The sequence below is a fragment of the Polypterus senegalus genome, chromosome 5 (assembly GCF_016835505.1).
Source record: "Polypterus senegalus isolate Bchr_013 chromosome 5, ASM1683550v1, whole genome shotgun sequence".
NCBI lineage: Eukaryota > Metazoa > Chordata > Cladistia > Polypteriformes > Polypteridae > Polypterus > Polypterus senegalus.
The window spans coordinates 75,905,482-75,916,362 of record NC_053158.1 but is presented as its reverse complement, the minus strand read 5'-3'; the positions used below and the strand labels follow the sequence as shown (position 1 = coordinate 75,916,362).

The 10,881-nt window shown below is 37.3% G+C and overlaps 1 protein-coding gene across 1 annotated transcript; it reads left to right on the top strand.

Annotated features, from left to right (window-relative positions):
• The first annotated feature begins 238 nt into the window (after window positions 1-238).
• On the top strand, window positions 239-9,818 carry tgif1 (TGFB-induced factor homeobox 1). The gene is made up of 3 exons (XM_039754831.1): window positions 239-608; window positions 4,395-4,618; window positions 9,021-9,818. Exons 1-3 carry the CDS (start codon window positions 593-595, stop codon window positions 9,582-9,584), a joined length of 804 nt encoding a protein of 267 aa, XP_039610765.1. The 5' UTR covers window positions 239-592; the 3' UTR covers window positions 9,585-9,818.
• The last annotated feature ends 1,063 nt before the right edge of the window (window positions 9,819-10,881 follow it).

Genomic DNA, 10,881 nt, shown 5'->3' with positions numbered 1-10,881 from the left:
ATTAATCACACAAACTTTAGTATGCTTTAAAAGAAAAAAATAACGGCCAACGTGAGCAAAAATAATATTTCGAAAGCGGGTTAACGGCTAGCACGCTTTGCTACAGTCAGGAAGAAAAAGTTTTCCTTTCAGTGACTTTTCTGTATGCTGATGTCAGAGTGTTCTCCCCCCCCTTCCCTTTCTTCTTTCTTTTCTTCGGTGGGTGGCGCCTAAGGGGTTGAGTCACGCAGCTGTCAAAGATAGCTGTCACCCAGTTTAATGATCAAACGCACATTGAGCAAGGAGCCGACAGGGGAGACTTGAGCACATCTCAGGTATAGGGGACGATGCAGCTTGGTGCGAAGGCGCCGCCGGAAAGCTTGCTTGGGCAGCAGTGATACGAAGAACAAGGACCTCGTTTATTTTCTTTTTTTTTTTGTTTTCCGTGTGCGTTTCTCCCTCAGTTCGGTCTGAACTCATTCTCAATATCCATCCAACTGTGGCGGAGCTGCCTTTGCTTCTGTTAACGATCGCCCCCTCACCACTTCCTCAAGTTTGGAATTTACAATACAGACGCACGTTTTTTGTTGTCTTGTCTTAAACTCCGTCTGAGATGAAGGCGAAAAAAGGTAAGCAGAGATTGTGCATGGAGCATTAATGAAGGTGTGCTTGTTGTGTTGTATGACTAGCCTTGTTGCGCTACCAGACAAAACATTTTATGTGACCCACACTTACGCTGGCGCGCTGTCAAAACTCTTTCAGCTTTCCATCGCTGGCACTATTTTCACCTTCCGTGAACTACTTTTTGTTAGGCTTACAACTTGAGAGTACGCATGACGTCTTTTAAGTTTTGGCTTAATTGTGCGGATAGCGCGTTTAAAACTTAATATTGCGATACCCCCCCCTAATGTGAGCCGATGAGGCGAAAATCGGTTGAGACGTTGAAGAGTTTGTGTCCCTCTTGTTTCTTTGATTTGAAACTCTGGGACTCGGAGCCATTCTCTTGTTTCAAGTTGTTTTTTTTTTTCTTAAGAGTTGGCACAGGTGGACCTTTTCGACCTGTCCATATTATGTCCAATGGTGAAAAGGGCTGAGGTCCTTTGTGAAGTGACTCCAGCCTCGGGCGTCGCTTTAAGTTCTCCGACCGCGTGCTGCGGCGCAAACAAAGAAGCGTCGCGTACACGCGCTCACGTCGCGTTTTTCAAGTTACCACTAAAATTAGCGTAAAGCAAGTTCGTTTTATTTCAGAGGCACCCAAAAGACAGAACACGAAAGTTTGTGGTTAAAATAATGTGAAGTGACACAGATTCTTTTTATGAACACGGGGGGATGGGGCCTCTCCTTTGTTATGTCTGGAGTTCCCCGTCTTCAACAGGTCCGGAGGGGGGGCGCGCAAATCTATCCCATCGCAAACTAAAAACTCAAAACTTTAACTTAAAAGAAGAAGTCTCGGGTCCATTTAAATTTCGTTTCACGTGTGTGGAGGCGTTATATTTTGGTATTAAAAAATGGGACCCTGCATGGTAACCTGGAAAACAACGGGGCAAGAGCAATGTCGGGAAACCGAATATTTAAATTCCAAAGAAAGGCATTTTTTAATCGAGTTGAGTGATCATTCAAACTTCTCTCTCCGACCATAAAGACGGGAAATAGGAGGACAAGATGGATTTAGAAATACACATAAAATGAAAGTTCACCTCAATGTGAGGTACAAAATGTTAAGTCGGTGTTGGCATGAACGAAAGCGAGGAACGTCAGTCAGAGACATCAGTAGATTTAAATTCGGTCATTCGGTGTGATAGTTTATGCATATTCTGGTTATTGTGCATTGTCGACACGTGACACTTCGAAGTTGCACAAACTTCAAGACACGAGGCGACGTATCTTGGGAGGCAAAAAAAAATTACCTGGTCCATTTCTAACTGTTAGACAAGTGAGATGCGACCAAAGTAACTATTTAAACATTGCAGCCAATGTGCCCTTTAATAATTTGATTCCTGTGAAATCGTAATACAAACCAAAATATGCATTAGTACGCTTCGTCCAACGGCATGGTCTCTAGAGTGGTTGATATTTTTTGAATCGTGATATTTATCAGATACTGTATAAAGTTTTTCGTCACTGGTGTATTTAAATAGGTGGATGAGTTAATATGATCGGGTGATTCACAGATAGATCATCAGATTGATTCTGATATTTGTACGGGAAATTTGTCCAATATATTGGTCACCGAGGACTAAATTGGGAAAATTCTTGCGGAAATGTCAGTTTGACGGCACAGTCCAAACTGGAAGCGGGAACATTCAGTCAGCTGGGGGTGACTTGTTTTTTGTTTTGTTCCAGTGCACAATGATCCTGTACTGAGAATCTCAACAGAGAAAAGTTTTCCTTACGATGACGGTATTGGTGCTCCTCCGCAACTTCAGGTTGTAAAGTTTAACCGTAGGTTTGCGTTATTTTCGGAGTAAGCGTTTTCCCTGATTGCGAGCTTACTTTTGAAACTGGAACCTTACTATAAAAACTCACGAACACAAAACCACATGTTAACGAAGATGGGGGATGGGCCTGTTGTGTGCACGGCTCTTTGTGTGAATGCCATTTCTGTTATATTTATCTAAAGGGTGCAGTCATGTGTTGACTACCCCACCATGAAAAGCACGAATGCACGTGCATTGTTAGGATCAGAAATGGATCCTTACATTTTCCTGTTTTCCCAGTACGGTGTAAGATTGTGCTCACGATAGTGACATTTTTGTTTGGTTTAAAACTTGCAGAGACCTGTTGCTAAGGAGGAGAAAGTTGAAAGCATTGTTCATAACTTAATTCTAATAATAACAGATTATCTGTTGTAATTTTGTTAAGCATAATATTGGAATGTTCGTGCAGAACTTGCTCTTTCACAACGTTTTGCCCCCTTCGACAAATTCCCATGTCAGAAGGTGTTAGGTTAGCACAGTTGTTAACCCTGCTTATTCCGAGATCCCTTGGCCTGGACCCCACACCCTGTCACTCTCCATGTGGAATCTGGACATTCTCCCAGTCCTCATGTGGGTTTTCCTTCCAGATCAGTAAAGACATTTGGCATGGATTACTTTGTAATTCTAAAATGGACCATTTTGAGTATGGGCGTGTTCTTGACAGAGCACCATTATGAACTTGTGCGATTTTGAGAATTGTTTCCTAAGTTGCACAAAATGCTGGACCATTGCTCCTCACAGCCCTAAACTGGATTTAAGTGAGTTTGAGAATGTTATATTGATGCTTCCTAGTTGGTAGCAATTCTTGCAGAAAACAAAAAGATATCATCTTGTAGTAATCGAGCATAGTTACTGAAGCCTACAACAACTGATTTTGACTTTTGACCATTATCTGATTTGCTGCTTTCTTTATCCAGCAGGCAATGTTTATAACTTTAGGTTAGTGTGGCAGCTCCAATTACTAAGTTGCTGCTTATATTCATTGCAGTGCATCTCAATTAGGGACCAATTTCTGCTAGTAAACTGCTCTAATTCCACGTGTAGTTGGACTGCTCAATAACATAGTATTAGTGTCCAGTTCAGTTAGGAGTCTACCACATTATGGTTTTTCAGATTGTAGTAAGTACAGGTAGTACACCACAGACTGAGATTTTTTTAAAATCTAAACCATGCACAACACGTAAACTAAAAGCCGACGAAGACAATGCTTTCCCCCAAATTAATTACAGATTTGTACTGTATTTGCACTGTTATTAAAAATTACAATATTATGCATATCAATTTGGGGCTCCATTTTTTTTTTCCAAGAACCTGTTTCTTCCAGCCCTAGGTTGCAATAATGTCTTGGCAGCAAACCCTGAAAAGGGTGCATGTCCATTGAAGGCACACACTCAGCCTCAAGCATGTTAAGCCAGTTTAGATTTACCTATTAATTTCAAGTACTTATCTATGGGATATAGGATAAAATGTTGAAGCCTGGGGAAAACGTAACTTGAAGTAATGATAGAACTTCTGTTATTAATGATTGGGCCTCAGATTGATCCCAGGTTCCCTGGAGCCAAGAGGAGCATTGCCAAATACTATAGAACTGTACTCTCTATATACATTTCATTTTAAATAAAAATTGTGACTTTCAGAATCTAAAATGTTTTTGAGATGAAACACAGGCAGTTTGTCATTTGCTCAGAATTGTGTTTCAGTAAGAACCTGTGCCTGCCTTTCTTCAAATATGTGTTGACAGAATTAAATCACAATTGTAACACCAGGCAGACAGCCTGAAAATTGTGTTGAACAAATGAAGTATTATTGTGTATAGCAAGTTTGAATGGTAAATTGAATATGCTGATTCCGAAGCCATGGAACAATTTCAAATGATGCAAGGAACATTTTTTTTTTTTTGTGCTTTCTAAAAAAATAATTCCTCCACTTTCTTCTTAGGTGTGTTACTACTGTCTGGTAGTGAGACAGACGATGATGACAGTATGGATGTTCCACTTGACCTGTCATCTACAGGCAGTGGGAAGAGGAAGAGGCGGGGAAATTTACCAAAAGAATCTGTCCAGATTCTCAGAGACTGGCTGTATGAGCATCGTTATAATGCCTATCCATCTGAACAGGAGAAGGTACTTCTGTCCAGACAGACAAACTTGTCAACATTGCAGGTGAGATATCAGAAGGTTTGGGCACTATCATGAGGACAGAGGCACCATTCATTGCCACTGGAGGCAGCAGTTATTTATTAGCCCTGCTACAAGCTAAAGATACATGTTTTTGTGTATGTTACAATTAAAGTTTCACAAAATAAATTAATTTTTTTATGTTTAAAAGGGAGGTTTGTGCAAAGAACATGTAACACTAAACCGGTTAGCTATTCCATAGTCTTCTATTATGAATCACCTTTATCATTTTATAAATAATTGGTTATCTCATGACGTTTTATCTATTGTCACTAAAAGTCCTCACTAACTTATATGAATGCAAATGGAGAAGATACAAATTAGCTGTATTACAGCTAATCAGCGTGTTGTGGCAGACTCCAAAACTTTTTAGCAAATGATCAAATGGCCCTATTCGTCCCTGGAACCTATCTTACTTTCATAAAAGACCTTTATGACAAGAGATGCTTGAAGAAAACTATTTTGTCTCAGATCCCACACCCCAACAAAACATCTTTGCCATCTGGCAAGCAATTCTGGAGCATTAGATGCCAATCTGCAAATAATTTAGGTCTAAAAACTTAATGCAATCTGCTTAACCTGTAGCCAAATTTCCAGTATTTAAGAATATACAAGACCAATTTGGTTCAATGATCCTGTTACTTAGCTGCTGACAGTTCTGGAGTGTAGTTACTTTTGTTACCTGATTTTTAACTTGTTATGTCTGTTGTATGCTACATATTTTTAATTTGGTACTGTGGTATATTTTTGTTGTTTTTTGTTATTTAGTTTTAAGTAACTTGTCTGATTTGTGGTTGCTCAATGAACAATAGTTTTGCTGCATTTAATTTCACCAGTTGATTTTAACAAATCATTTTCTTTGTGCCATTAGGTATAATGTCAGTGAAGTGAGTTGAAACTCTTATTGCACAAAATAACAAACTAACCAAAAATAAGTGCTAAGAGGAATCAAGTTGTTCCTCATTATAAAAGCTGTGGAACATTTTACAGTTTTTTTTTTTAAACTGCTGCTAAATGAAATCATTATTTACATGCTGTACTGATGGCACATTCATACTCTTTTTAAACCTTCCATCACTTAAGAAAAGGTGTTTTGCAAAACTGTGTTGTTTTAGTTGTTCAAAACTAAAAAAACAAAACAAATTGTGAATCGCCTGTTTTACCTAAAACTAGTAATACTATTTTATATGCTCTGCTGAAGTTGCGTTAGTAACTTTTTTATTTGGTTAAAAAATGAAACCATGCAAAGGCTGCTTATATTACCTGCAGATGAGTTGACTAGTGTTCTAGACAAGGAAGGAACTTAAAATCAAAGTGATAAAAGTCAGCCTTGGATGAGGTAATTCCTGAAACTGAATATTACACACTCAGTCGAGCAAATAAAATTACTCCCTTTCTGTAGGAGGCGCTTGGGTATCCACACAGGAATTTCAGTTCTGTTGTTCATTACCCTGCTGCCTGGGAGCACACGCCTGACAGTGATGCATTTGCATTTTAGGTTCTCTCTTCCTTTGAAATTCTCTAGCCTGAAGCTAGAAAACTTACCAGACCATTTTTTCTGGGCAAGTTTTGTCAGGGACTGTCGAAGAGCTTCTGTAATTATTATTTTTTTTCCTTCAGAGCTTTACAAACGTCTCTAAGTCTGTCTGCTTGAGAGTGTATTTAATCGCAGTGTGCCAGTACTCCTGTGATTTACTGTAAACAGAATTTGGACTCCAGATTATACTACATTAGTAGAGTTTACCCGGATGCCTTGTTCTATCTCTTTAGTCAGGAGAGTGTTGCTGTTTCTTTAAGGACTGGGGCCAGTCTGCAACGGCCCACATAACCCAGATGTCGGCAGCTATCAGCTTACTTTAAGCAGTTAAGATTCTTTTGTTCAGGGAAGACGCTTCTTACCAGCAGACAATTTATTGCAAAGTTTACCTTGCATGAATACTTTTCATCACATTTTCTTGAAATCAGTTTTGCATTATTTGTTTACTTACTTGCGATTGGTAATGTTTTTGGTTATTGGATGTTGTACAAAAAAAAATTAAAATTTTGTGATTTTACCTTTTTATAGTACATGTATCAAAATGAGTTCTTAACTAGATTCTAGTAAGTGATTTGTTGAGGAGGTCTATCAGATTTTCTTTCCACAGAACTTTGTATGTCGTACTTGAGTTTGACAGCTGGGTTTGAACTATTTTAACCTGTATCGGTTAAATGAACAATACAGCGCATTTTTATGTAATAATGTACAATAAAATACTATAAAAGGCAGTAGCAGTGATTTGATGACTAGGAGCATAAACTCATATCCTCAATTGCAAAAGCTCTTGCATTTATCACATTTATTAATTTAGAAACACGCATCGTCCAGCAAATCAGTATCACATCTGAATGCTGAGACCCCAAATCTTGAGAGAATTTTGATAAATAAAAACAGATCATTATCTTTTTGTAGTTAAGTAGTCTGCATTTTCAAAGTTTTCTTTTATTTCCTTTTTTGTTTTTTTGGGTTTTTTTTTGGCAGAAATCAGTAATTAAAACGGGTGGGTTGATGGAGAATACGGAATTGTCCTGTAGTTCATGGCAAGTTTTAGACCGGCTTACACAAATCCTTTCTGTGTTATGTTGGTAATGGTAGTTCTAATGCTGCAGTACATTACAAATATAGTCATTGTAAGTACTTGTAAGCAACTTCTGGCTTTGAAAATGCATTTGGTATTAAGTTTAAGATCATATTATTAACAAAATCATCGTGCAAATTAGTTACATTTACAAACACTGCATGATTTGAGCAGCAGTGTTTTAGAACACACATATCTGATATTTGTATTTTGAGGATTTAAGTGATCATTTTGTTCTTGGTTGCCATTGCAGTATATTACTTAACACCAGTGCATCACAGAGTCAGCATCCTGGATTATAATTTTTTGACCAAGCATTATCTATATGGAGTTTTCACATTCTCTGTGTGTTGTGCAATGGGCTTTCCTTTGGTAGTCCAATGATGGGCAGTGAGGTTAATTTGAAATTAGATCTTTGTCAGTGTGTGTGTGTATGCGGGCTCAGCAGTGGACCAGTGCTCTGTTCATAGCTGTTTTTTTTTTTGCCTTCTACTCAGTTCTTGAATAGCCTCCAGTCCACTGTGATCCTGAATTGGATTAAGCAGGCTTTAGAATGTTGTATACTTTTGTTTTTTGAATATACTGTATTTTTCCTTTAACTGTATTTCAGTGAAGGAATATTTAAAGTGACCCCTTCTTTGTATAGAAGTAAATAATGTTTAATTAAAAAGTCTTTTGTTGAGAACTTGCCTTACTGTAACATAATGCTATATAAAAAGTGAAGCAATGTCTCCAAACAGCTTACAATTGTTTGGATTTGTTGTATCTTGTTCATCTCATTTTCTACATATTTTATTTCTTTTGAATATTATTGCGGTGGAGTGTCATATTGCTCCTCTTTCCAACGAGGCTGTAAATGAGACTGCTGATTTCTTAGTATGAAAACTGGTAGACAACGTTTATGATGAACAGACTTTATTTGTCAACACTAAAATTCTATTTTAGTACAAATGGCATTTTACTGGCATATGAACATTTAGTTAACAGAATAATATAACAATAATATATGAAATTTCAGTAATTACTAAAAATAAAGGTAGTACAGTGGTGAGTGTTCCAGGTAACGAGTTCCCTTTCTGGTCACAGTCTGTCTGGTGTTGATGTGTTCTCCATGTGCACATGTGAATTTAAAAGGATATTCCCGACTCCTAGTTCATTTCAGACTTGTGCATGTTACTTTAATTGATGCCTTCAAATGTGGCTCAGTGTGTTTGTGTACATACCATTGTCTAGAATGGCATTAAGTCGAGGACATCGGTTAAAAAATGAAAACCGGTTTCAATTTACAAATCCTCCTTATTTCATATAAACATCTTAATCTCCTAAAGAAGTATGTTACAAACAGATGGGAGATATACATTTTTAAAATTATTAGTCAAAATTTTCTATCTGGGACTTTAACCCAACACATTTGTTAAATCCCAGTTGGAGCACTAAAGGAATACGTGACATACCATGAGTTGGTGATGAGACTGCACTAGCAAATATATGGATTACTGTCGATCATCTTAAGCTTGATGTGTTTGTCAAACTAATCCAAACTCTCTTTTTTTTAGTATGTTGATTCAGATATTTGGGTAATTTGGCGTTTTCTCTCTTAAGTGTTTTGGGATTTGTTAATGTACGTTTTTGGTTTAAAAATTGGTTTGGTTTGTTGGGGCAGGGCACATCTATGTTTTAGTTATGTGTAGTTTTAAAGTGTTCATTATGAAAAATGCATGCCAGCCATATCAATTAAATCTTAATTTATATAATGTGCTTTTAATATTTAGGTGTGTAACTGGTTCATCAATGCTCGTCGGAGACTTCTGCCAGATATGTTGCGAAAAGATGGCAAAGACCCTAACCAGTTCACCATCTCAAGAAGAGGAAGTAAAATTTCAGAGACTAGTCCACTGGATGGTTCCACAGTTTCTAAACCATTCCTTTCAGAGAGTGTGGATGAAGGGACATTCCATCCCTGTAACTTTGGACCAGATTATGCCAAGAAGCCCCTTTCACCAAAAACTCCCTCTCCAGGCCCTGTTCTTCCTAGACCTTCTGTAATTTGCCACACTACAATTACTGCACTGCAGGACAGCCCTCTGCATTACTGCCGTTCCAACAGCATGGATGAAACAACAGATCTAAATTGCACAACTGCTCCTGACCTTTTTAAATGCCACAGGCAAGCAGATTCAGAAGGTACTCCAAGCCCTCAAAGTGGGCTTTTCAACACTCCTCCCCCAACTCCACCAGACCTCACGCAGGACTTTAGTGGATTTCAACTTTTGGTGGATGTTGCACTGAAACGCGCTGCAGAGATGGAAATGCAGGCAAAACAACTAGTGTCTTAAAAATACTGGAATTTCAAAAGAGACTGTGGAAGAAAAGAAAAAGAAACTGTTGTATACAAAATTTATTTTTTGGTTGGTGTCATGGATGATGTATACATTTCATGGATTACAGCGCCTTGTTTATTTTTGCACATGGGACCAAGAACAAGGCCACTTATAAAGTTTGTCTGGATAGACTTTCTTTTTTTATATAAATAAGGGATGTTATGGCTACTGTAGATATAAAAAAAAAAATCTTTATGTTTCTTACTAAATAGAGTATAAATGGGGGCTCCTAATTTACAGTTTTTTGTCTATGTATATGTATATAAATATTTATATACATATATTTTGGTACTGATCTGCATTTACTTTAAATAGTCTGTTTGCACAAAAGGGGACCACAGTAAGGATACCTACATGTCTTAGTTTTTTTTTTTTTTTTCCTCTCGGTTAAAGACAACTTTAATCACTACTGTAGTTTACTGTTAGAACAAGTTTTGTTTAATTTTCACTTTCTTAATGTGAAAAGTTTTTTTTACACACCTATTTATTGCTTTTTTCCAAAAAAATCACTTTAGCCATGCATGTAGCAATTTCTATACCTGTTTATTTACTGAAGCTCTGTACAGCTTGCAAGTGGAATTGTCTGTGCTAGTGGTAAAATATTACCAGGTAGGTGCCTTGCTCATTGAGCTTTCGGGCTGTACTCTGTGCTGCTAACCATACGCTGTGAAGATAACACTACAGAATGATGGCGTGCACTAGAGCTGGAAGTGTTTGTAGCCCATTTCATTTTTTTTTTTCTTTCATGCCCTCAATGGGGGGAAAAATACCAGCAAATACTTAAAATTAGGACCTAAAATAGATCCCTATATATGTATATATGCTGTAATACATACATATAAATATACATATATGCACTGTATGCGTGTACGTATGTAAATTTATATATACAAAGTAAATGTGAGAAGATACCTGATGATGTGAGTTCTTACTCTCCTGCTGTGCAATTGGAGTGGCAAACAATGAAAACATGTTGTTTGTTTAAATAAAGTTTCATTTTGTACAAATATTTTTTGTCATGATGTAATGCATATGATGCTGATAAATCTTTTTTCTGGACAAAGTGGTTGTTTCTTAGTTCATATCTTCAGTGTATGTTTGAAAAGCATAGGGTATATGACAAGTGACTACTTCTAACAAGACGTTTCAGATTATACAGTTAAAATGATAAATGTTAGGGGCGTGTCTGGCATATTAAAAATAAAGAGAAAAAGCAGATTCAGTTTTACTTGAATTACAACGGAACATCGAA